At 48.0% G+C, this 27,151-nt stretch overlaps 2 protein-coding genes across 2 annotated transcripts; both read right to left on the bottom strand.

Annotated features, from left to right (window-relative positions):
* Positions 1-13,823: 13,823 nt before the first annotated feature.
* LOC115638257 (olfactory receptor 1019-like) lies at positions 13,824-19,447 on the bottom strand. The gene is made up of 2 exons (XM_030539840.1): positions 19,334-19,447; positions 13,824-14,771 (listed from the first exon to the last, which is right to left on the bottom strand). The coding sequence occupies exon 2, from the start codon at positions 14,766-14,768 to the stop codon at positions 13,824-13,826; it is 945 nt and encodes a 314-aa protein (XP_030395700.1). The 5' UTR covers positions 14,769-14,771; positions 19,334-19,447.
* Positions 19,448-22,726: 3,279 nt separating this feature from the next.
* Positions 22,727-27,084, bottom strand: SLC39A2 (solute carrier family 39 member 2). The gene is made up of 4 exons (XM_030539837.1): positions 26,460-27,084; positions 24,829-24,959; positions 24,540-24,608; positions 22,727-24,116 (listed from the first exon to the last, which is right to left on the bottom strand). The coding sequence occupies exons 1-4, from the start codon at positions 26,572-26,574 to the stop codon at positions 23,430-23,432; spliced, it is 1,002 nt and encodes a 333-aa protein (XP_030395697.1). The 5' UTR covers positions 26,575-27,084; the 3' UTR covers positions 22,727-23,429.
* Between the last annotated feature and the right edge of the window lie 67 nt (positions 27,085-27,151).

Genomic DNA, 27,151 nt, shown 5'->3' with positions numbered 1-27,151 from the left:
TGGGCCTGCGAGTGAGAAGGAAAGGATTGAAAGTTAACCCCATGAGATAAATTGACAGGATGAATGGGAGTCCACACATGTAGTGGGGTGATTACCTGCTCCTGCCCTTCGGGGTGGAAAACAGCCCAGGAGAGGGCTGTAGCTGGGGCAAGAAGCCTGGGCTGATTAGGGAAGGTAGGCTCAGCTGTGGCCAAGCCCCAATCAGGCCCACCTGTCCCTTATAAGAGGCAGTGAGCCAGGAGCCCAGTCGGTCTCCCTCTGGCTGTAGAGGGAGAAGGACCTGGCTGCAGGGAGCTACAGACAGGGTCCCTGACTGGAGCAGGGCTGAGGAGAGGCAGAGGAGCTGGGGAGCTCCAGCCTGGAAAGCCCCAGGCTGCGGCCTAGCATTGGGCTAACAGGTACTGGAGGTTGCAGAAGGCAACCCAAGGGTAGGTCCAGGCAGCAGGTCCAAAACCAACCTTACCGGTGATGAATGGATTATACTGCAGTCTGCCCCAGGGCATGGGGGCTAGACAATGACTGGCAGTAGCCATATACTGAGGTGAGGTGGGGATAATGGGTGGGGGTTTCCCAGGGAGGGGCGACTCAAAGAGAAAGGGGTACTGCCAGGGGGCAGCACTCCAGATAAAGGGGCACCGGGTCCTAGAGGGACATGGGGACCAAGAGGCAGCAGATCACCAGCCTGCAGAGGGCGCTCTTGGCTGGAAAATGAGCTAATTCCCTGAGAGACCAGCAGGAGGCGCCACAGGGGTGAGTCTACTCCTCTACAACACACAAGACAGACCCTGAGTGGAGGGGTCGAATCCACAAGACGGATCCAGGGGGGGACTAATAACTTTCCAGAACTAAAAACTTCTTTTTTTCCCCATAGTTTCTAGTTTTTAGTTAAAAGCAGAAATTCCAGAATTTCAGTTCTCTCCCCCCCCCCCGTCCTTTTTTTCCTTTCCTTTTTTTCCCCCTGTCTGATATGGTAAAATAAATGATATGTACATTTCTGATTTGACTTTCAAGTTTTCTTTCCTCAATGGGTGTTTTTCTCTTTGGCTGTAACTTTTGCAGAAGGTCAGTGGAACAGGAGCAATCCCACAGCCCAGGCAACCGCTCTAACCTCCAGACTATCCTTTCTCTCATGGGGTCCTTCTGCCCCAATGCTAATTTACCCTGTGACCTTGGATGGGTCACTTCTTTATTATCACGTTGGAGCTGTGGCAGGCTGCCTCTGATTAAGGCCCTGACTCAGTTTAAGTGTGTGTCTAAAGACCGGACAATTAAAGGGATTAAGTGGGATTTTCAAAGAGTGTTGAAGCTAAAGGACAGTGTTGGCACCAGAACAGGTGAGGATAAACTGCCCATGGATCAATTGAGGCTGGTATGAGAAGGTTTCTAACCACCAGGAAAGGGAGGTTTGGGAACAGCCTCCAATAAGCGCGGTTGGGGTGAGAAACACCTAACTAGCTTGAAGATGGAGCTTGATAAATTTATGAACGGGATAATATGCTGGGGTTACCACTGATATCAGGGGGCTGGCTGCCAGGACCCAGGGGGTCCTTTCTAATCCTATGTCTTATGATCCTACCTAAGCTGAAACCTTCAGGAGCAAGAAATTCTTGGCAAGTTGGCACTTTGTTCCTTTAATCTCTAACTCTGGGGCTGGGAGTTCCAGTCCTGCAGTGTTGACATCAGAGGACCGAGTTTTGGCTTTGAATGAGCTGGTGAAAAATTTGTATCCAGAATTGGCTTTTCTTCTTTTGTTTTTTTAAAGGAAATTTTTGCAATAACATTTTGGTTTTGTTTTCTGTTTGTTTCCTTGGAAGGCGGATTGATTGGTGGGTTGCCTTCTTTCTTTTCCTTTTTTTCACATATATTTTGGTGACAAAACACACAAAAATGGTTTAGCTTTAATATGAATTTTTGTTTATCCTTTGTCATTTTCACTGATCAAGAAGAACCAAAGGCTGGAAGTTAAAGCCAGACAAATTCATACTGGTAATAAGGCACAAATTTTTCACAATGTGCATGATTCACCATTAGAACAAACTCCAAAGAGAAATGATGGATTCTCCATCTCTTGATGTCCAGTCAGACTGGGTGCACTTCTGGAAGGTGATTGAGCCAATTTCAAGTTATTTGGCTAAATACAGGGGTTACTGGGCGAAATGTAAAGGACTGTGGTATACAGAAGGCAAGGCTACATGTACCCTTAACCCTGCCCCACTTCAAGCCCAGTATCACGATTCCAGTTGGTCAAAGATTTCCACAATTCCATTTTAGCAACAACAAAAATTTGAATTTCCACCCCAAATTTTTGAAAAAGCAGTGGACAATCCTCGCTCCTGGTTTGGTGTTTTGTTTTGACCAGCTGTAACAAAACCACTAAGCAATGTAATGAATGGCTGTGTCACCACTTGTCATAAAATTTGTAGGAGCTCTAGGCACAGATTTCTTCCTTCCCTAACACATCGGACCCTAACATAATCTCATGAATGCTACTGAATGGCAGACAGGAGTGAGCTAAAGATGGATCCACCATAACTAACTATTATACCTTATTCTAACCAGCATTTTTCATGCATTGTGAAATGTTAGCCTGGGTTGGCATAGTACATCCATCCAGGTCTCCCCTTGGATGGTCACCATAGTGATGAAATAATGTTGTGTGATCAGTTCTAGTGCTGTGGCCAGCAATGCTGTGTCATTAATAAAGCAAAATCCCCATGGACATAAACATGTCCACCCATAGACATGTCCCATAGATGTTTTCTTTAGACGTAAGGAACCAGAACCTTTGTCCTACCCAACTAGTCTGTTCTTTGAGCAGGTGTTCCAATGATATTCTAGTCTAGTCTAGTCTATTTAGATTCTTCTACTGCTCTCATCACTGTAGTATCAGGCATGGGTACCAGTAACATTTGAACTACAGGAGACTCTTCATTAGCTTGGCAGTACAGTACCTATGACACACACCTGAGAACACTTCTAAAAGTCTGGGATTTCTTGTAAGTTTAACCTTAACACTGAGCTTTGTGGCTTTGTAATTTTTAGTTGTTTTGTGAGGGGGTTGAGAGATTTGGGGGCGTCTTTCTTTTTTTCTTTCTTTCAATACAAGTCTTCTAAGAATTTTGGCTTGGTTTTCCACGTGAACTTAAGGGAGTTATGCAACTAAATCACATGGAAATTCAATGGCAGTTGGGACTTTAATTCTCTTAGTCTCCCTTGAAAATCCCACCCAAAATTCTGCAAGAGAAGCCATTAGTGTCTGAGCTTTTCTTATCTGCCAGATTACCTTCTGGTTCAAAAACTGAAGGTAATAATCAGAGATGATTGAAAGTATTCTATTAATATATTTGTTGATGGAAAATTGATTTTCAACTAAATGGAAATTTTGGGTGGAAAAATCTGTTTTCAGCAAATTTTGAGGGGTGTTTTAAAAGAAAAACAAATGTTGATTAAAAACTGAAAATTTTCAAAGAAAACAAATTTCACAAAACAGGAAAAAAATGTCAAAATGTTTGGTTTATTCTCAAGAAACAGATAAATCCATTTTGTTATGTTTTTGTCTATGAAACCTGAACATTTTCCTTGACAGATTTAGACCAAATGAAAGAAAAAAATTAATAGTCATTTTTTGGGGGGGATTGTCATCAAAAAACTGATGAAAACCTGAAATCCTTCACAGAAATATTTTGACAAAAAGGAATATATATATATATATATATTTGTCAAAACTTTTCATGGAGAAAATTATTTCTTTAGCAGCTCTGAAAATGACAGCATGAAACAAATTTAAAATTGCTTTCATCATAGCTATCCTAGTGAATAGACTTTGAGATCATTTGAATTACCTACAAAATAAACTTGGCTCTCTCCTATTCATAGATTCTTAGATAGCAGGGTCCAAACACACTATTGTGACCACCAGTCTGACTTCCTGTCGAACCCAGGCCAGAGAAGGTTCCCCAAATAATTCCCAGAGTAGAGCTCTTAGGAAAACATCCCATGTTGACTTAAAAATTGTCAGCGATGGAGAATCCACCATGACCCTCGCTAAGTTGTTCCAGGGGTAAATTACTCTCACCATTAAAACGTACAACGTATTTCCAGTCTGAATGTGTCTAGCTTCAACTTCCAGTCATTGGATCATGTGAGACCTTTCTCTACTGGATTGAAGAGTGTGTTATTAACTATTTGTTCCCTCTGAAGGAACTTACAGACTGTGATCCACTCACCTCTTAAATACATTGAGCTCCTTGAGTCTATCACGATAAGGCAAGTTTTCTAACCCTTTAATCATTCTCTTGGCTCTTCTCTGAACCCTTTGCAATTTATCAACCTCCTTCTTGAATTGGGGACCCCAGAACTGGACACAGGATTCCAGCAGTGGTCACACCAGTGTCAGATATGGAGATAAAATTACCTTTCTGCTCCTCCTCAAGCTTCTCCTGTTTATAAGCCAAGGATGTCATTAGCCTTTTTGGCTGCAGCATCTCACATCCTCACAGTCTGATCAGTTATTGGACTGGGAATTTCTTTTCTAGCACTTTTAGTTTGATCTTATTGAAAATAAGACACCCGGGCTTGAGTTTGCAACCACTAGGAGCACAGAAATCCTGCAGAAGCCTAATGGGGTTCAACACAACCACTGTGTCTTAAGCATGTGTGCAGCCCAGCCAGGACTGAGGAGTGGGACCGAACATTGCAATGCAGGGCTTACTTACACCACGGCAGCTCAGCAGGATAGAGAGGAAACCCAGAGGCAGAAAACAGCTCCCACAATCTTCCAGAGAAACAGCAAGTGCTGGGCACAAATGGGACAATCAGCTGCTGCCTGTGCACATGTTGGATCTATCGCTGATACACCCATGACTTCAGCATCCATTGTCAGCCTCCATGTCTCTGAGCCATGTTATCTTCTGAGTTGACGGGTCTCTGGTTGGTTCCAAGGGTCTGGGATCTTCAGCACGAATGACTGGCTGGCTGGGGCGGTGTGTGTGGTGAGAATCTGAACAGATGGATCCGGACTCCACAGCTTTGCCCTGAGAGCCTGCACTAGCTACACCCAACCCCACAGGTAGTGAGCAGGAGCTACTGAGATTGTTACAGCATAACAGCACATGGGAATGGGGCAACAGAGAGAGAGATGAGACAGTATGGAGGTGATAGATAGATAGATAGATAGATAGCACTACTGAAAGGATCCTTGCCTAAATCAGGCAGAATTGAGGTCTAAGATTTCTATTCTAAAACATACAGAGTAAACAGAGATTAATTGTAGCACATCTACGTGGCTAAGAGCTGAGCGGCACTCGAATGACTCCAGACTCAGCCTCCAAGACTCAGACCCTTCCTTTATCAGCCCCAAGAATTAATGCTGTGTGCTTTTTGAACAGATCCAGCAGCTTAGGGGAGCTAACCCCTAGAGGAATGGTGCTCATGCCGCAACATCAACTCTTATTAGAAAAACCTTCCCCGCCAAACCAACCCAGCGACTTCCCACAGCTGCCGCACAGAGGGGGCTGGATGAAAAATGAGATTCTACTTCACATCACAAGAGAGAGATGTTGGGCCCTATTAAGAGACCATTGAGACCTTTTGAAGTCTTCCATGAAAAACAAGGACCCATGTGAGGATTGCCCACACAGTCTGGTGGTCAGGACTCTGACCTAGGACGTGAGAAACCCGAGTCCCATTTCCTGCTATGCCTAATTTGGGTGCCCTGCATTCAGTCTCTCCAGCCTCATGGGTAGTGAATTAATTACACAACATGAGACCTCTCCAGATGGAAAGATTTACCCCATAGGCTGGTGGTGACGATACTCACATGGCATGTGGAAGACCCATATTCCAGTCCTTTGTCACACTGGCATGTGCCAATAAAAGAACATTTTGTAAAATTTTCAACCCAGTGGTACTATGGGATTTGAATACCCATTCACTTTCATCCAGTGGTACCAGGGGATTTGAATACCTATTAACTTCCATCCAAATCCCTTTGAACCTCTCAGACATTTGGTGGGGTTTCAAAGAAGCCAAAGAGAGTTGGTTTCCAACTTCCATTGAAAGTGAGTGGAAGTTGGTTACCTAACTCCCTTAGGCCCATTTGAAAATCTCAACTCTTGTCTTTGAGCTGATTTTCCATGAATTCTTTCCCTGTTCCGTGGGAAGGTTTGGAACAATCTGACACTCTCAGCTTCTCCTGCTGCATTTGTAGGTAACAAGTCCAGTGTTTTAAGCTCAGGGTCTCAGGATACTGATAACATCTATTGTCTCTATTGCCTAGTGGACTGTATTCATAGAATTCCCTGACTGGCAGCAGAGGGAGCAGCTAGGACTGGGGCTGAAGATAATATAGGATTGTTTTCGCTGAAATAAAGAACAGAAAAAGAATTCATTTGGGGCTGAATGAAAGGATTTGTTCAACCTGAAATGAAACTTTTCTTCCATTTAGTTACATTTGGGTGGCGGCTGTTCCTATTTATATTTTTAAAAACAAATCTAGCTAAATTTCCAAATGAATTGTCATTTAGATAAAAGAAATTGAAAGGTTTAATTTAAAAAATGTCTAAAAGAACCGTTTCCATTTTTTTCTATTTGACAAAAATTATTCATCAAATTCGTCCCGAAAACACAAAATCGTTTCAGTTGACCCAAAGTGCATTTTTCAGTGAATGAACTATTCAAGGGAAAACTTCCTCCCAGCTTTAATTACTACCATATATTCACAGAATCATAGACTTTAAGGTCAGAAGGGACTCACCCACTCCTGTATCAAACTGTGTCTGAGTCATTGAAGTTCTCAAATCATAGTTTAAAGACTTCAAAGTGCAGAGAACCTTCCAGCAAGTGACCCGTGCCCCACGCTGCAGAGGAAGGCGAAAAACCTCCAGGGTCTCTGCCAATCTGCAGTGGAGGAAAATTCCTTCCCGACCCCCAATATGGTGATCAGCTAAACCCTGAGCATGTGTGCAAGACTCACCAGCCAGCACCCAAGAAAGTGTTGTACAGACAAAACTACACAGGATCTTTTCAGGGGCCAAGACAAAGATGCCACATTTATTATGATAATCTGATTTATGACCAATAACTAATATTTTAATCCTTATACACACACATTATACTTAATACCTACACACACACACACACACACACACACATCCATCAGATGTTCTGCAGCTGCTGCATAGTTATCAGTCCTGGACATAGCTTGAGTTCATGGCTTGATTTTGCAGCTTGGGTTCGTAGCTTGTGGTGGTAACTGTCCAGGAAAGCCGGGCACAAGGATGAGCTTGGTCTCTGTTGGGCATGCGCCGATGCCCTTCCATGTTGGCAGCAGAATGTTACCCTCCCAAGGTCTTCTATCTCACCCATCCTTTTTTGTAGGCTTTAGTTTGAATCCAGAGTCTATAGGTCTTGCTGTGTCAGGTTGCCGCTGGGTTTGGTGATTGATCACCCATCAATTTCAGGTGTGACTTTCAGCCTTGGACCTGGCTTTGAGCTTCCTTCTATTGTACCTTTTCTTTTTAGGGTAGATGCTTCTTATTTTGTTAGGGCTCTTGTCTGCATCTTCAGCTGGTGGGGTTTGAACTCTATTTCATCAGGACAGGCTGGGGCTGGAGGTTGATTCCATCATCCATACATACTTCATTCACACATCTAAACTAAACTAATAAGATTACAGCAGGGTTTGCAAAAATGAAGGTTGGAGGAAGCTTTTACAAAATGGAGTGAGTGTTTTAAAATGGGGTTTGAATTACAATATGGCAAACAGTGAACAGAAATTACAATGTAGGCAAGTGTAATAAATGGTGAACAGAAGTTACATTAATAAAGTGAACAATTAAAAACAATTTCATTTATCAGTTCTACAAAAAAAAGTCTCTGTAGTAACTTGGATCCCACCCCATTTAACATCCCATCACAAGCCATTGGGCATATTTACCGCTAATAGTCAAAGATGAATTAATTGCCAAAATTAGGCTATCCCATCATACCATCCCCTCCATAAACTTATCAAGCTTACTCTTGAAGCCAGATAAGTCTTTTGCCGCCATTACTCCCCTTGGAAGGCTTTTCCAGAACTTCACTTCTCTGATGGTTAGAAACCTTCATCTAATTCCAAGTGTAAACTTCGTGATAGCCAGTGTATATCCATTGGTTCTTGTGTCCACATTGGTACTGAGTTTAAATAATTCCTCTCCCTCCTTGGTATTTATTCCTCTGATATATTTATAGAGAGCAATCATATCCCCCCTCAGCCTTCTTTTGATTAGACTAAACAAGCCAAGCTCTTTGAGTCTCCTTTCATATGACAGGTTTTCCATTCCTCGGATCATCTTAGTAGCCCTTCTGTGTACCTGTTCCAGTTTGAATTCATCCTTCTAAACATGGGATACCAGAACTGCACACAGTATTCCAGATAAGGTCTCACCAGTGCCTTGTATAACGGTACTAGCACCTCCTTATCTCTACTGGAAACACCTCGCCTGATGCATCCCAAGACTGCATTAGCTTTTTTCACAGCCATATCACATTGGCAGCAGTATTCTTGTGATCAACCAATACTCCAAGGTCCTTCTCTGTTACTTCCAATTGCTGTGTCCCCAATTTATAACCAAAATTCTTGTTATTTATCCCTAAATGCATGACCTTTCACTTTTCACTATTAAATTTCATCCTATTACTGTTACTCCAGTTTACAAGGTCGTTCAGATCTTCCTGTATGATATCGCGGTCCCTCTCTGTATTAGCAATACCTCCCAGCTTTGTGTCATATACAAATTTTATTAGCACATTACCACTTTTTGTTCCAAGGTCAGTAATAAAAAGATTAAATAAAATTGGTCCCAAAACTGATCCCTGAGAAACTTCACTAGTAACCTCCCTCCAGCCTGACAGTTCACCTTTCAGTACAACCCATTGTAGTCTCCCTTTTAACCTGCTTCTTATCCACCTTTCAATTTTCATACTGATCCCCATCTTTTCCCCATGTGAAACCGTATCAAATGCCTTACTGAAATTGAGGTAAATTAGATCCACTGTGTTTCCTTTGTCTAAAATAAAATATTATTATAAAATAAATGTTATTATAATTCTAACTTATTACAAACTTGTATTCACCTCCTGTGAATGTTAGTTGACACTTGCAGTTCTGTTCATGCCCATGATGCTTAGAGACCATATCTCATAAACATATCTGGTTTTGAATGCCAATGTTGTGAAATAAAGTGAAGTACAGCAGTAAAAGGAATTCCTAAGCAATCTCTGCTTCTGTCAACACATGCCAGGAACCCAAAGTGGGAAGCTGGAATACAGTAGGCACTGGGTGTGGTTTGTTATGGCTTCTTGGCATGTCAATAAAGCACAAGCGAGCTAGGAATCCAAAGTGTCCAAGAAAATTCCATGTGCTCCGAAATAAATGCAAATTTGCAAAGGGGAGCTATAAAAGAAATTCATACATTCATAGATTCCAAAGCCAGAAGAAACAACTGTGACCATCTAGTATGACCCCCTGTAGAACCCCGGCCAGAGAACTGCCCCCCAAACAATTCCTAGAGCAGAGCTTTCAGAAAAAAAGGTCTCATCTTGATTTAAAAATGATCTGTGTTGGAGAATCAATGGTGACCCTTGGTAAATTGATCCAGTTGTTAATTACTCTCATCATTAACAATGTATGCCTTATTTCCAGTCTGAAATTTTTCTAGCTTCACCTTCTAGCCATTGGATCCTGTTAGACCTTGATCTGCTAGATTGGAGCCCATTATTAATATTTTTTCCCCAGGTAGGTACTTATAGACTTGGATCAAGTCACCCCTTACCCTTCGCTTTCTCACTGTCAAGCTAAATACATTGAGCTCCTTGAGTCTATCACTATGAGGAACAATTTCTAACCCTGTGATCATTCTCGTGGCTCTTCTCTGCACCAGCTGCAGATCTGAGGGCTGGAGAAAATGTCTCCAGATGTCAATCCAGAAGATTGAGAGGTGACTTGATTGCAGGGTAAAAGCACCTTCCTGGGGAGAAAACATCAGGCAGTAAAGGGATCTGGCATGGAGCAGAGACTGGAAGAACAAGAACCAATAGCTAGAAGTTGAAGCCAGACAGTCAAATGAGAAATTAGGCATCACTGTATAACACTGAGGGTGATTAACCTCGGGAATCAATTCCCAAGGGAATTCTCTGTTGCTTGGTGTCTGCTCGTCCAGGCTGCCGACCCTTTTGGAAGAATTTTAATGAAACACAAGTTATGTAGCTCTATAAAGGGGGAACAGGAATCATTTAATGGCCAGTGCTACACAAGTCAGACAGGAGGCTCTATAGGTCCTCTCTGGCCATAAAATCCATGAAGCTCCAAGTCTGTTCACACAGGTCCTGGAATGTAGCTATATGACTCCTAATCTGGATTTAATGTTTGACTCCTGTTTGGTTTTGTCTTTTCCATCCCATCTGAAAGAGCTGTCAGGACATCAGGTCTTGGGATCTGTGTGGTGTGGATTATCTAACAAGAGCTGGACACTACAAAGTGTAAGTGGGATGAGAAGAAGGGCAGGTGGCACAGGAGTCAGTCTGCATGTTCTGATTGCCCTGGCTTGGCTGCCTGAAGAACAGACCAGAAGATTCACTGGAGTTTTATTAATCCAACAAGGATATGAAGATAAAAGAGGAACTACAGGAAGAAAAACAAATCTGGCATCGGTGAGACAAGACTAAATGTCGTCTCTGATCACTGAGTTGGCCACCAAGAGAGCAATTGGAATGTGGAACAGGACACACCCGTTTGGCCAGGTGCAACTGGTGACACAAAGCTGGAATATGATGGGGTCTGGCTGTGGTTTGTTATGGCTTCTTGGTATGTCAATAAAGCACAAAGGAGCTAGGAACACCAAGGAACTCGGGGACCTAATTTGGTCCATTGACTTGGGTGAAGTGATACCGATTTTCAACAGCTGGGGCTCTGTCCCATCGACACCAGCATGGCAACAGCTGATTCACACAAACTACTGATTGAGTCCATTGACTCCAACAGAGCTATGGCCAATTCACAGTAGCTGGGGGTCTCTCTCATTGACTCCAGTGGAGATACGGCTGACTCCCACCAGTTGTACACCAGGTCCATTGACCCCAATGGAGCTACAGCCAATTCCCCCCAAATGAGGGTCTGGCCCACTGACCCCAGTGGCACTATGGCTGATTTCCACCAGCTAGGGTCTGGCCCATTGATCTCAATGGGGCTATAGCTGATTTCCACCAGCTGGGATCTGGCCCATAGACTGTAAGGCCAGGAGGGAGCATCCAACACATGCTGCCTGACCTCTGGCACATCCTAGGCCAGAGAACCTTCCCCTTTGCTCCTGCACTGAGCCCAGCTCCACATGCTGAAACAATAACATTCATTTCCAGGGTTTGACATTAAGGAAGGACCAGAGACAAAGAGATGGAACAAGGAGAAGAAGTACTGGATCCAAGCATAAGGTGTAAAACACCCCAGCTAAGTGAGTCAACTCTGCAGTCACAGCCAAGATTCTTCCCCTGGAATACTGCTATCACCACAAGGATTGCGTCACACACCTAACGGGTCACTGATCTACAAGTGCCCAATGCCACCCCCACTCACTCCCCAAAGTTACAGTCACAGGAACCTTGCAATAGATCCATCCAGAGAGTCGTTACGGGCATTGGACGGAACAGACAATCAGCTGTTTGGGTTAGAAACCTTCTTTCAATTCTGTCTGTGCAGCACCCTGCACAATGGGGTTCCGGGTCCATGACTGGGTCACAGGGGCTACAGCCATACCGATAACAAATAATTAATGGTTAAATAATAATCGATTCTCAATTATCAGCTGTCTGTATTTATTAGTCGTTAAGTCCTCTCTGGACTCTCAGCCATAGAGATGGAAAAAAATATTTCACCCAATCATTTTTCCAAGGAGCAAGGGGTTTTTGACCAAAACAGGAATGTTTGCAGGAAAATGTTATTTTTGCTGATAATTTCCAGTTTCCATTGAAAACGCAGAAACTGAACATTTTTCAATTGCTGAAAAAAATGCCCATTTAAACAATTCTGTTTTCTAAAGCTGGTTTGTTTGTTTTTTTACCATGAAAGGTTTTTAAAACTGATCATTTTATCATTTTACTGGACATTTTTACCAAAACCAGAAACATATTACCCAAAATGATTTTTGAGGTTGAACATTTTTATCAAAACTGGATGTTCTATCAAAAATAAGATCTCTACAAAAAACTGTTTTTGAAAAACAATTTATGTAGGGCAGCGGGTTGTTTTTTTGTTGAAAAAAAGAACCAATTAACCAACCAACCAATCTAAGAAATAAAAGATTTGTGTGGCATATTGTTTTTTACAGAACAAACCTCTTTTTAATTATAAAAAGAACAGATTGTGGCACCTTAGAGACTAACAAATGTATTTGAGCATAAGCTTTCATGAGCTACAGCCAGTGGCGTAGCCAGGTTTTCAATGTAGGGGGAGCAAACATAAAAAGGCGCCCTCCTCTGGCCACGCCCCCTTGGCTCCTCCTCTGGCCACGCCCCACGACCGGACAACCCCCCCACCCTCCCGCTCATCTTCCCTCCTGTGCTGCTGCCTGTCCCCGGCCTGCTCCCAGCTCTAGGTGCGCTCCACACAGGGCTCGCCAGCCAGGCGGCCTTAAAGGCACAGGGGCCCTTTCATCTCCCCCCGCCTGCCACATTAGCAAGGGGCGCGGGGGGCCGGGGAGCACTTGGCCACCGAGCCCTGAGCTGAGGAACTGGCCCCCTCACTCCTCTGGCCACATCTGCTGCCCCTACATGGCTCCTCCGGTAGTGCTGCTGCCAGAGCCAGCTGGCAGGTACCGCTACCGCACCAGCCTGCCGCTGCCACCCCGCGGCTCCTCCAGCCGTGCTGTTGGTAGCGCCAGCCGGCAGGTGCTGCTTCCGTGCCAGCCTGCCTCTGCTGCCCCATGGCTCCTCCAGCCGTGCTGTTGGCAGTGCTGGCCGGCAGGTGCCGCTTCTGTGCCTACCACCCTGAGGGGAAGCAGCTGCTTCCACTGAACCCCACAAGCTACGCTACTGGCTACAGCCGACTTCTTTCCATCCATCCGATGAAGTGGGCTGTAGCCCACGAAAGCTTATGCCCAAATAAATTTGTTAGTCTCTAAGGTGGCACAAGTACTCCCGTTCTTTTTGCAGATACAGACTAACACGGCTGCTACTCTGAAACCTTTTTAATTATGTTTTCTTATTTCCTATGGAAACAAATGGCAGTTTCAACCATGTCTGAGGTTAGCAAAGTAGTTGTACAACATGAGATGACACCTATAAACTATGGATGAAGCATGCTTCTTTGCGAATATCTTGGATTGAGGTTTCCCCACCTATAAATTACAGCAGCTGATGCAGGAACAAGAAGTGTATATCATTAATGTGCGTTATCCATTCCTCTTCCCAGTGGGAAAATGACCTCTCAGAAACTGTTGACTTTTTGACAAAAAATTGAAACCTGATTGATTTTTTATTTTCAGAGGTTTTCAGAAAAGACAAACCAAACTATTCTGTCCCAAATCCAAAAGTGTTACACCCAATACTGATGAAAACTGAAAAATGTTCAGACAAAAGAAAAAACTTTCACCTTTGCCAGATAGAATCAAAATCCCTTGTGTACGCACACCCAGAGTCCTTCCCTCAACTGGGCATGGAACCCAGGAGTCCTGATTCCCAATATCCATTGCAAATGCTACCCACTAGATGCTACTACTCTCCCACAGCTGGAGATGGAACCAGAAGTCCAGACTCCCAAACCCGTGCACTGTCCAGTAGAAGACAATACCTGCCTAGCTTCTACCCAGGGATTTTTGGAGATCCCCTTTCACATCCTTGTTCCTCAGGCTGTAGATGATGGGGTTGAGCATGGGGATGATGATGCCATAGAGCATGGGCAGTGCCCGGTCCTGCTCCTGCGAGTAGGTGGAGTTGGGGCAGAGGTAGGTGAAGAGGATGGTGCCAAAGTAAAGGCTGACCACGGTCAGGTGGGAGGCACAGGTGGAAAAGGCATTGAGGCTCTCTTCTCTCGTGCAGATCCTGAGAACGGCCATAGTGATGTGCACATAGGACACTAGGGTCCCCAGCAACGAGCTGAAGATGATAGCACCTCCCACAACAATGGTGACAGCTTGGTTGGCCCGGGTGTCAGAGCAGGAGAGCTGGAAGAGCGGGGGGATGTCGCAGAAGAAATGGTGGAGGATATTGCCCCAGCAGAAAGACAGGATGGACATCAGGGATGAGTGCACGGCCGAGTTGGTCAAGCCCATGACCCAGGCAGCTTCAGCCAGCAGTGTGCACACCCTCGGGCTCATGAACATGCCATAGTGTAGCGGGTGACAGATGGCCAAGTAGCAGTCATAGACCATGACCCCCAGAATCAGGCATTCGACCCCCCCAAAGGAGATGAAGAAGAACATCTGAGAGAGGCAACCGGCCCATGAGATGGACTTGTCCCCCGAAAGATAATTGGCCAGCATCCTGGGCACGGTGGAGCTGGTGTAGCCGATGTCCACTATGGAGAGGTTTCCCAGGAGGAAGTACATGGGCATGTGGAGCTGGGAGTCCAGGCTGACCAGCAGTAAGATGAGCACATTGCCCATCAGGGCTACCAGATAGATGGCTGTGAAGACCTCAAAGAAAACGAGCTCCTCTGCTGGGTTGCTGGAGAGACCAAGGAGGATGAATTCAGTCACTGAGGTGTTGTTCTCCTTCCCCATCCTCTCCAGGGAGTCCATCCCCTGCAAGCAAAGGAAGATCAGTGGTGTGAGAGTTGAGTCGAGACTTTTACCCTCCTTGTGAGCAGAACTGTAAAGAGTGAGGGAAAGTTCCTGCACCGTCACAGCAACCTACACTAACAACAGTGGTTGGGAAAGGTACAAAAGGGAGACAGAGATGGAATCAGCTCCAACAAAAGGCCTCCTAGTGTTCCTCAAGGCCTGTGACAAGCTCAAGTCTGGGAAACAAGAGAGATGTGGGGCCGCAAATCAGTAAACCAAAACTGAGTGTTGGAAAATAGGCCTAACTGGGGGACAAATCAGTGGGGGAGGGGCCATTCTGCCCACTACTCTCTTTGGGGTCTTTCACGACAGAGACGCTGAGGGGAAATGAGGAAGTGCAGATGGGGGCTACTGGAGTCAAATCACTATCGGGGCTGCTCCCCACCATCCCTGGGACCCCAGGTCTTTGTCATCCTGATCGTGAGACATGTCCTGGTCAGCCCTGTCAAGTATAAATTCCCAAATCTGGACCTTAGCGTCCAGGATATGGGTACTAGCATAAAGTCCTCTAAGCTTAATTACCAGCTCAGATTCTGTAGCGCTGCCACCAATCAGGAATTTTTAGGGTCTGATACCCTCTGGTCCCCCCAAAACCTTCCCAGGGGACCCCAAGACCCAGATTCCTTGAGTCTCACAACAAAGGGAAATAAACCATTCCCTCCCACCTCTTTCCCTCCTCCCAGATCTTTCTGCCTGGGTACACTAGGAGATACCGTGAATCAATTCCTTGAAACACAACACAGAGAGATCAAGTTTCTCTCTCCCCCTCACCCAGAGGCAATACAAATTTACTTTTCCCTCCTTGCTTCTCACCAATTCCCTGGTATATACAGACTCAATTTCTTTGAGCCTTAATTAGGAGAGAAAAATCAACGGGTCTTAAAAGCAAAACTTTTAATAAAAAAGAAAGAAAAAAAGTAAAAGGTTTATCTCTGCACTTTAGATAGTAAACAGTTACCGGGTCTTTCAACTTATAAACAATAGAAAGAAACTTTCTCCAGCAGAAACACAATTTAAGCTACTTCCAGCAAGTACACATATGCAAATAAGAAAACAAATTAAAAGACTAAAACTGCCTTTTTTCTTATTCACAATTCTGAATAGATAAGAGACTGTAGCAGGGAGATTGGCAGAAACCTGGTTGCACCTCTAGTCCCATCCAGGACCCAGAGAGAACAAAGACAAACCCCAAACCCACAAACAAAGGGTTCCCTCGAGATTTGAAAGTATCTTGTCTCCTGATTGGTCCTCTGGTCAGGTGTTTGCAGGTCACTGTTTGTTAATCCTTTATAGGTGAAAGAGACATTAACCCTTAGCTATCTGTTTATGACAAGCCCGGGCCACAGAGAGGGACCCAGATGACATCATCAACCCCTCCCTGCTCTGGAGAACCCCCAAAACCACCCAGGATGAAACAGGATGTACTTTAAGAGCAGCTCCAGCCTGCCCCAGCTCACTTCTCTTCCCTGCCCATGTGAGGTTCATTATCACCATCTCAGATACCGTCTCAGAGACTGCCAGATGCAGCGGGGTTCCTTCCCAGACTGCAAGGAAAAGGAATTAGGGGTGTTGTGCAAATGACAGCTGGATTTAATGCTTCACAGTTCAAAGGCTCTTCTCAGTAATATCTAAAAACTCTCCTGAATTCAGTGGGGTTGTGTTGCTGTAACTATGAGGAGAAGCTGGCTTCCTATGTGCATACTCCCTTGCCATGTAGCTGAAATACAGTCCCCAATTCTCCTTACTATTACTGCCACCAGATTGCTGGATTATTTTAATAACAGAGTTCTAACTATACCCCTTCTTTCCTGTGGCATTAATAGAAGGTTAAGAGCTGCTTCGCGGCGTTTGCCATGGCACTGAGTGGGGGGAGGTCTCTGGGTTCCATTCACTGCCCCCATTTAACACTGGCTAGTGCTGGATGGTGACTGAGCTCTGTTAGCACCTTGGCCCATTTACTCCACCTACATTCACACAACAGGGATCACCAGCCAGGGAGCTGGCAGGGCCCTTAGAAGACTCAGCCTGTGTTCCCAGCGCTGCCACACAGTGACTCAGGGCCAGACCTGCAGGGATGTTTAAAGGCTAGATTGCAAAGGCATTAGGGCTTCTAAGGAGATTTTCAAACCACCTAGATGCTTGCACCATTGAAAGCAGAGGGAGTTGGGCACCTAGATGCGTTTGAAAATCTCACCAGGCACCGAAACACTGTAACAAACCTGGCCTCCTGTGCCCAGCTAGGACTGGTTAAAAAAAAAAATTGGCAAAGCTTTTTTCTGTGAATATAAATGTCATTTTGTCCAAACCAAACAGATTCCTGGCCCTGGAACAGTTCCAACAAAAACTGTCACTGGGAATGTTTCTCCACTCCCTTGTTAATACCAGTCATAATTTGAGTCAGTATCACTGCATCCTAAGTAGGGCACATGTTATTCAAAACCATCTGGTTCAGTGTCTCAGTACCAATACTAAATCCTGACAGCAATATTTCATAAATTGGTTGCCAGGCATTCAGCAGGTTATCTGGAAAACCCATCTATAAGGAACAGCTGGATCTATGTCAGCTACTGGTATATCACAGAGCAATGCAACCAATGGAACAGAGAAGCTATCCACTCCTGTCTCCTGCCCCGCGAAGCTTACCCCAGAGGCTGACAACCAGCAGCCAGGATAACCTATAACATGGATGGACGGTACTATGTAGTTACTAATCACAAGAAATGTATATATAAAGGCCTCATTTCTAATGTCACTACTCCAAATTTCTGTTTTCCTTCTCATATACATAGCACTGTGGAACACACTGTTCTAATGCCTATCCCAGTATTTCAAAACACTCAGCCTACTCCTAATGATGATACAGGTGATAATTGTAATTGCCTGGTAGGAGTGTGTTGCTATCTGCATCACCAAAGTAAAAGGGCCAGACTAAAAAACCAGATTGGAAAAATAATTTATGCTTGGATATAAGGTAGTGTCATATGTACATCTACATACTATGCATACATACCCATATGTACCACACATCAGAACAGCCATACTGGGTCAGAACAAAGGTCCATCTAGCCCAGTATCCTGTCTTCCAACAGTGCCAATGCCCCAGAGGGAATGAACAGAACAAGCAATCATCAAGTGTCCCATCCTCTGCCTCTCACTCCAAGATTTTAGCAAACTAAGGCTAGGAATGCCATCCCTGCCCACCCTGGCTAACAGCCATTGATGGACCTATCCTACATGAATTTATCTAGTTCTTTTCTGAACCCTGTTCTAGTCTTGGCCTTCACAACATCCTCTGGCAAGGAGTTCCACAGGTTGACTGTGTGGTGTGTGAAGAAATACTTCCTTTTGTTTGTTTTAAACCTGCTGCCTATTAATTTCATTTGGCAACCCCTAGTTCTTGTGTTATGAGAAGGAGTAAATAACACTTCCTTATTTACTTTCCCCATGCTAGTCATGATTTTATAGACCTCTATCATATCCCCCTTTAGTCGTCTCTTTTCCACACTGAAAATTCCCAGTCTTATTAAACTCTCCTCATATGGAATCTGAATTTATATACATATATATGCCATATCCATATTATCCATATATATTTATTATCTGGGTGCCCCCAAGGCTCACTCATAAAACCCCATTCCTCAATCATCCGGGGGCCTAACATTCCCAGGCCCACCATAAGAAACTAAAAATAATTGAAAAATATTATCTGTCCATCAGTCATAAAAGGAAATGTAAAAACTAAGGGACAGATGGAGCTTAAATGTATAGATGGTAAAGTAAGGTAACCACATAACAGTGTTTACCTTACAGCAAGCACAGGAACAGAATAAAACATTGGAAACAGCTGAAAACATCTGCAAAAAAGACACTTGCCATCCCGTTAGAAATATTAGTGGTCAATAGCAGGCTTCTGGTAGCTCCCCTGTGCCTGAAGAATGGGGACAGAATGGAAAAAGGTGGCCCTAGCAAAATTAAAAAAAGAAACAGGGGCCACTGCAGTGCAACCACAACCGTACGAAAAAAAAGGTCCTGGTTAAACTTAAACCGAGACCTAGACTGGTGCCTGTCAGAATGGGACAAGTAAGTGCCCAGTAGGGAGAAGTAGCAAACAATACAGTCATTGGATTGGGAACTCAGATGAAGGAAAAAATGAAACAGTTCACACAGCACATTAGGAGACAGAAGCTGTGATTCAATCTCAGGGGAGTGAATAAAAAAGAAGCTCAAAGTGAAAACCCCAAATGGAGCGGGTTAACACCTAGAATTGATGCATTAATGCCTGGAGGTGCCCCCAAACAGTTAACTGCAGCATGTATGGGCACTCCCGCAAGCCACAGCCACGTGGCATGCAGACAAAAGCAACAAACACTGAGGGAACAAATTCAGGTAATGACCCCCACTCTCCTCTCCAAGCCAGGATAAAAACCATGGGTGCGAGTTTCCAACTGCTTTAACCTATGGAGCCACACACTCCTCACTCACAGATCAAAATAGAACCTTTTTTCTCAAATATTTTTACCTACCAGTTAAGTTTTCTTTTATATCCTTTCTCAGTTTGCTAAACTGGCTGCTGCTGCCGATACTTTAAGATACCTTGATAGAGTTAATCTCTCTTGGCTCAGGTCTCCCTACCTTCCTAGGTTGCTCTTCACCCCCGCCCCTCTTTCTCCCACCTCTCTGCTCTCTCCCTCTCGTTCTCTTTGTTTTAAAAGTTAAAAGATATAGTTTTTACAGTGGGCGGGGTCACCAGAGTTGTCAGTTGTTGGCTCAATGTGTATGTTTTTCCTGCGTGCTGCACTGCTCACAAACCCCACAAAACTTGGGTTAGTAGCGAAAGCACCTGGCCTGCTTTACCGTCGACGAAGCACGGTAATAGCACCTGGCAGACTCTATGAGGATACTAAGACATGTAGCCTGTGACAATAGATGCAGTTCAGTGAGCGATGGGACTTTTCACTGTCTCCTAGGCTGGCCAAGGACATTGCCTGTGAGACCCCTCGTTATTCATCGACACAAACGAGTTATATATTGCCTGACATAGCTAATTAGTGTCTCTTTGACGTGGTTAGTTACCACCCTTTACCTTGTACATGGTGGGTGGATCAAAACATTTGTATTCATTATGCTTCCATCCAGGACTGGCGCTAGGAGTTTGAGCACCCTAGGCGGATGGCAATTTCGCCGCCCCGCGGGCTGGTCCCTCGGCTCCGGTGGAGCTGCCGCAGTGGTGCCTGCAGAGGGTCCAGCGCTCCATGGCTCTGGTGGAGCTGCCGCAGTGGTGCCTGCGGGAGGTCCATTGGAGCCGCGTGAGCAGCCGACCGTCTGCAGGCACGACTGCGGCAGCTCCACCGGAGCCGCGGGACCAGCGGACCCTCCGCAGGCACCACTGCGGCAGCTCCACCGGAGCCGCCTGCCGCCCCCTCCAGCAAAATGGCGCCCACTAATTATTCTGGTGCCCTAGGAGATTGCCTAGGCTGCCTAAATGGTAGCGCCGGCCCTGCTTCCATCCTGCCCCTATCGCTAAGAGGGGGTCAGTGTACTCTTGGATGAGTGTTAGTACCCATACTTGGTACCAGGGTGTTCTGCTATCACTCTTCTGACTGCGCTTGCGTGAGTGTCCTGTGCCTAGCACTTCTCAGGAATGTGTGTGTTTCTGCAAATACCAGCCCTGCTCTTGACAGGTCCTGTGAGCCTGTGTAATTCACACACCTCCTGGGTGTGGTGTTCTGTCCCATCTAGTGGCACTGAGTCCACTTAGAGAGAGAGAAAACGAGTCTGCTCTCCAGAACCGGCTCTAGGCACCAGCAAAGCAAGCACGTGCTTGGGGCAGCACAATTCCAGGAGCGGCATTCGGGCCATTCTTTTTTTTTTTGCTTGGGCAATTGCGCTCCCGGAGCCTGGGGCGGCAAAAAACCTAGAGCCGGCCCTACTGCTCTCCAGCCTTAGCTAACAACCAAGTTTGACCCACTACTTTAGTTCAGGCCTCATGCAGGGCCTTTGATACAAGGCCTCATGTTTCAGGCTTGCTTTCTGCTACACCTGGGATGCTTGATTCCCACCCCCCCTACTCTAACCTACAAAATCCCATTCTCCTCCTACAGCTATGGGGAGAATTCAAGAGTCCTGCTTCTTATTCCTGCCTCTGCTCCCCTGCTCTAACCCACTAGTATCTAGTGATTAGAGCAGGGGGTCTGGGAGCCAGGACTCCTGGGTTCTCTCTCGTCTCTGGGAGGGGAGGGGTGACAAGGGCCAGTTGCTTCCTCCCTCCTCCTCGAGGATTCAGTGGCACTGGAAGAGCTGTACTAGGATGGAGCCTGAGGCTGGAATAACACCGTCCCTGAGCCCTGGGCTGTCCCCACCCACAGCTCTGCTGATGCCCCTCAGTCCTAACTGGCAGCCCCAGCTGCTCCGGCCTGGCAGCTAGTGTGAAATTGGCTCCAGGGACACATTGTGTAACCAGCTGGGTGTCTGCAGTTTCTGGACCCCGGGTCTGTTCTGGTGCAGCAGAGAGCTGGGGGTTACCGGACCTGCCGGGGTGAGTGGGCTGGATGACCCAGGGGTCTGATGTGAGGGGAGAGGGGGGGAGAGGAGGCCTGATTGACCTTGGGGTGTGATGGGGGAGGGCAGGGAATACCGGGTTAGAGGGGCCAATGAGCCAGCCTGATACGTGCCTTCCTACAGCAAGAAATCGCTTTGAGCTACGAGCTTGCAATCCTCAGCCCATCTGCTGCAGGAATGGCCTTCTTGTCACCTGGCACCTGCCTCACTGTCTCCCTCCAGAGCTCATCTGCCATCCTGTCCTGATGAGAGCTTTGGCCAGCAAGCGCCTCCCTGCCCCTCTCCCATCAACAGCTTGGCCCTCGCTCTGTGCCCAGTGAAAGGCCCAGCCCAGCTCGGGTGTGCTGGGATTGGCAGATAATGCAGAGCTGTCTCCTGGGGAATCATCCTTTGTCACCGTGGGCCAGCCCAGGGGGACCAATTTGCCTCATACAACCGGCATCTTTGGCCAAGGAGGAGACACACAGGATCAATGCCTGTCTGAAACCAAACCAGAGCCAAGCCAGAGAGACCCGCAGTGTTTCACTCTCAGGTCCTCAGTTTACCGGCATTGTGTCTCAGGAACCCCTGGGCCAAGTGACTCCAAATTTGGCCCCCTTACCCTAGCACAGACATCAAGGAGACATGGCACATTTCAAAACAACGTGATAGAGTGTGTGGATTTTAGAGTGCCTAGAAAACGCAGCCTAATAGGCTACATCTACATTAGCACTTTTGTTGGCAACACTTTTGTTGGTCAGGGATGTGAAAAACACACACACACACCCCTGACCAACATAAGTTTCATGGACTAAAGAGTCAGTGTGGACAGCACTATGTGGTTGGGAGAGTTCTCTGGAGCGATGGGCAAACATCTCTGCTCCGGCAGGAGACCGATTGGGGCATATTTCCAATACACAGAGAGAATGCCTTAACCAGCAGCAGGCCGTATGTGGTATGACACCATTCACACCTGGTGTGGCACTGGCTTACCTTGCAGATCATTGCTCGCAGAACCAGGGAGCGGGATGATTTTTGTGGCTAGTGATTTGGGGCACTGCAGTTGCTGGGTGTCCACACTGAGCCACGTTAAAGAGGTCTGGTTTTGCAAGTGCGGGGGCTCGGCCCTTTATGTAAGTCAGAGCTCTTAAAGGGGTGCATGCCGGGCCCACAAAATCCCTCATCCCTTTTGAAAATGGCAGGCCTTTCTGGGTTCTACACTCTGTTGGATTGGCTTCAAAACCCTCCCCAGGCTTTCCCAGCACTCAGCAGCACCGGGTCTCGGCCACATCCTCAAAACCCACTCAGCAGGGGATACTTGGTGCTTGGATGTTGTCCCGCTGAAAGGGGCCCGAAGGAACCACAAGCAAAGACGCACACAAAATACACATGCTTTATTTCAGCGGCAACATCCATTGAACGAACGGGCTCAAAGAACAGACATCCATGAGCTGGGTGCTCAGAGGGCCACCAAGCTGCAGTCTGACCTCCTGTCTAGCCCAGGCTGCTAAATTCCACCCAGCTCCCCCAGGAATGGGCATTTGGCTAAAGCATCTTCCCGAAAGGCCCCGGGGAGTTTGTTCCATGGGTCAATCGCAGCCTTGGCAGCCTCAGCCCTGGAGAAAGGGGTGAGCTGAGGGGTTGATGCAGTACTGCCCATGGGCCATAGCCCTGGAGAGCGGGAGGGAGTTCAGCTCTGTAACACCATGCCGCGGGACGGGTAACTGGCAGCGGGGAATTAAACCCACCACCCCTGATGTGAAGCCCATGAGCCTGTACTGGCTGAGCTAAAGGCCCCCAAGAGGGGAAAGGCCCCGTGTCCCCAGACCTGCGAGGCAGCCAGTCCTCACCCTGGGGCCGGATGGGAGCCAGCGCCCCCTAGAGGGGAAAACCCCATGTCCCCAGCCCTCCGAGACAGCCCTAGATAGGAAAGGCCCCATGTCCTATTCCCCAACCCCTGATCCAGCCAGTCCCTGCCCTGGGGCCGGATGGGAGCTGATGCTCCCTAGAGGGGACAGGCCATTTGGGGTCATTCTCTTCAGGGCATGGCCCCTGGAGTCCCCACCCAGCCCTGCCTCCCCCTCAGGCCCAAATGGCAATGGTGGCCATGACGGTGAAGCCCAGGGCAATGAAGGAGAACTTGGCCAGGGGTGGCTCATGGGAGCTCAGCTCGTGGGGCAGGATCTCCAGGAAGGTGATGTACAGGAAGGTGCCGGCCGCCACCCCCTCCACCAGGGCCATGGCCAGCCCACCGGCCGCCCCGCCTGAGAGCGAGAGCCCGATGCCAATGGCCATGCCACAGGGGGACATGAGGGCGAAGATGCCCAGGTAGAGCAGCCTCCAGCGGGGCCGGGTGCCAGTCTGCACCAGCTGCAGCCCCAGGCTGAAGGCGATCACACCCTTGTGGGCCAGCACGGCCAGGCAAAGCTGGAGGGCCCCCGCCTCGCCCTGCTGCACCCCCACCGCCAGCCCCTCAAAGAGTGAGTGCAGTGAAAGCGTGATGAAGAGCACCAGGGCCCGGAAGGAGCCAGGTGAGGGGCCGCCAGGCACCGGGACCCCGTGGGAGTGTGGGACGGAGGGGGCGCTGGGTGCCGTGGCCCCATGGGAGTGCGGGACGGAGGGGGCACTGGGGGCTGAGCAAGCAGGGTCCTTGCCCGGGGCCCCGTGGGATGGTGGAGCCACGTGGCAGCAGTGCAGCACCAGGCTCTCGGTGAGGAAGACAAGGAAGAAGCCGAGGGAGATGACGAGCTCCGCAAAGGGGTAATCCAGCTGTAGGGAGACGGATGGGGAGGTGGAGGGAGAGACATGCTTTGTTTCAGAGGGACTCACATGCAGCCACCGAGCCTGACTTTCCCACCTCCACCTGCAGCCTAAGGAGTGGGTCCCAAAGAGAGGGCTATTTAGGAGGATGGAGTCTAGTGGTTAGAGTGGGGTGGGAGGGCTGGGAGCCAGGACCTCTGGGTTCTCTCCCCAACTCTAGGAGGGGAGTGGGCTCTAGTGTGTGAGAGCAGGGGTGGGACTGGGAGTCAGGAGTCCTGACTTCTCTTCCTATATCTGGGAATGGAGATTTGACAAGAGCCAGTCGCTCCCCCTGCCCTTGGCTCTGCTCTCACAGCTCTTTCCCCACAGCAGCCCTCTTCCCGCCTCTCCGCAGTGGGGTACTTCCAACCGAGAGGTGTTGGAGACACTCACCTCAGCCACACAGGCACTGGCCCTAGACGAGTCGTTCTGTGTCCCAGTCAGGTTCTGCCCAGTGGCAGCCTGCGGGGAAATAAGGGGAGTCAGATACTGCGCTGGGGGGCAGGTGGTGCACTGACCCCATATACACCTGGAGGGGTGTCCCTGCACCCCCAGCTGGAGGGGACAGGACCTGCTCCGTGTGTGTGTGTCCCTGCACCCCCAGCTGGAGGGGACAGGCCCTGCTCTGTGTGCACCACCCTGCCAGAGCAAGGGGGTCCCATGCGTCCCTGCGCCATCTCACCTGCTGCAGCCGCTTGCCCAGCTCCCCCTGGATGTCTGTCAGCGCATCGGCGGCTGTGTGCATGAGGCAGGCACCCAGGAAGACCCCTGCTGCGAAGCAGCCGATGAAGCTCAGGATGCGCCGGTGCCGCCCTGTGGGAGGAGAGGGCTGGGTGAGTCCAAGGCCATGGGGCAGGGCAGAGCAAGGTGATCCCAGCCTGGGAGGTGGGTCTCGAAATGGGTAACCGCACAGCCTGGGGCAGGGAGAGAGCCAGAGGCAAGGACAGCAGGCACAGAGCCCTGGACTGGCACCAGGAACACCTGGGTTCCAATTCTGGCTCAGGATGTTGGGTGAGCTTGGTAAGTCACTTGGCCTCCCTGTGCCTCAGTTTCCCAATCTGTACAATGGGGCTAATGAGACTGACCTCCTTAGCAAAGTGTTTTAAGATCTGCTAACAGAACAAGGGAGATTAATGAACTGGCAAGAGGGTGGAGTGAAAGCTACACAGGTCCCCAGGAAGGAAGAGTTGGGCACAGATAGGAAGAACAAGGGCGAAGTAATGGCTAAGAAAGAAAATGGGGCAGAGCTGGACAGACACAGCCTCAGTTTCCCTCAGGAGGTCCAGAGCCCCAAGTGTGGCTGTTTCTTTTGCCCCACGGGGAGGTAGTGATGGGGCTGGGGCAGGGTGGAGGTATCATTCATGACTGCAGCAGTCCCATTGCCTTATATTCTAAGGGGGTTTCCCTGCCCCTGGAGCCAGAAGCCTGCAGGGGATAGGGGAGGGGAAGCACTAGACAGGCAGATACATGGACAGAGAACAAGAGTGAGAAGCAGCAAGAGATAGATAGATAGATAGATAGATAGATAGATAGATAGATAGATAGATAGATAGATAGATAGATGGGTATGTCTGGGGATAGGTAGAAGGATGAGCAGAGGGGTGTCTGGGGATAGATGATAAAGGAGCAGAGGGGTGTCTATGGGGATAGGTAGGTAGATGGATGAACAGAGGGGTGTCTATGGGGATAGGTAGGTAGATGGATGAACAGAGGGGTGTCTGGGGATAGATGATAGAAGAGAAGAGGGGTGTCTATGGGAATAGGTAGGTAGATGGATGAACAGAGGGGTATCTATGGGGATAGGTAGGTAGATGGATGAACAGAGGGGTGTCTGGGGATAGATGATAGAAGAGAAGAGGGGTGTCTATGGGAATAGGTAGGTAGATGGATGAACAGAGGGGTATCTATGGGGATAGGTAGGTAGATGGATGAACAGAGGGGTGTCTGGGGATAGATGATAGAAGAGAAGAGGGGTGTCTATGGGGATAGGTAGGTAGATGGATGAACAGAGGGGTATCTATGGGGATAGATGATAGAGGAGCAGAGGGGTGTCTATGGAGATAGATAATAGAGGAATAGAGGGGTGTCTATGGGGATAGGTAGGTAGATGGATGAACAGAGGTGTGTCTATGGGGATAGAGGAGCAGAGGGGTGTCTGTGAGGAAAGGTAGGTAGATGGATGAGCAAAGGGGTGTCTATGGGGATAGATGACAGAGGAGCAGAAAGCTGCGTATGGGGATACCCAGCCCGCCCACCCCTGCGATGTGGATGCAAAGCCACTGTCCCATTCCTGACCCCTCAGCCCCTCTTCACCTTTAGCTGCTTTGATTTGGAACCACTTGACCTGGGCCGGGATGAGGCCACAGACAAGGGTGATGAACAGCAGAGCCACCAGGCAGCCGATCTTCACCGTCAGGAGCGGCTCCATCCGCGCAGGTGCCAGGAGGGCCGGGCCGGGCGATACAGCTAGGCCTTACCCTGGGCTCACACCCTAAAGCCCCTCCTCCACAATGCCCTGCTAGCTCGTCCTCCCCTGTCCCCCCTCGCCTAACCCGTCCCAGGCTAGGGAGACCCCCACCACGGATGACTCTAACCCTAATCCTAGGCAGCCCAAGCCAGCGTTGAGCCCTCAGCCGAACCCAATCTTGGCCGGGGACCCTTCAAAGCCCCGGGAATCAGTGGGAGATGCTGTGCCGCACAGGCTTTGTCAGGCCATCCCCGGTTCCCTGGCCATCCTCCTCTCCTCCTTTCTTCCCATCCCTATCTCATTCCATCTGCTCCTCTGCCTTCCACTTCTCCTTCCCTCCCTCCTTCTCCCTCCCTTTCACCGTATCTCTGTTGCTTCTTGCTCCCTCTCCTGCTCTGCTCCTGACACCTTCCCCAGTGCCTCCCAGCTCCGGAGTGAATAACCACCTCCCAGGAGCAGGGAGCCACCCCCTTCTTCCCCCCCCCCCCTCCTTCAGTCTTAATTACACCACCATTAAACAATTTATTGGGTAAACATT

Source organism: Gopherus evgoodei, chromosome 21, assembly GCF_007399415.2.
Source record: "Gopherus evgoodei ecotype Sinaloan lineage chromosome 21, rGopEvg1_v1.p, whole genome shotgun sequence".
NCBI classification, from domain to species: Eukaryota; Metazoa; Chordata; order Testudines; family Testudinidae; genus Gopherus; species Gopherus evgoodei.
This window is presented reverse-complemented; position numbering and strand designations above follow the sequence as displayed.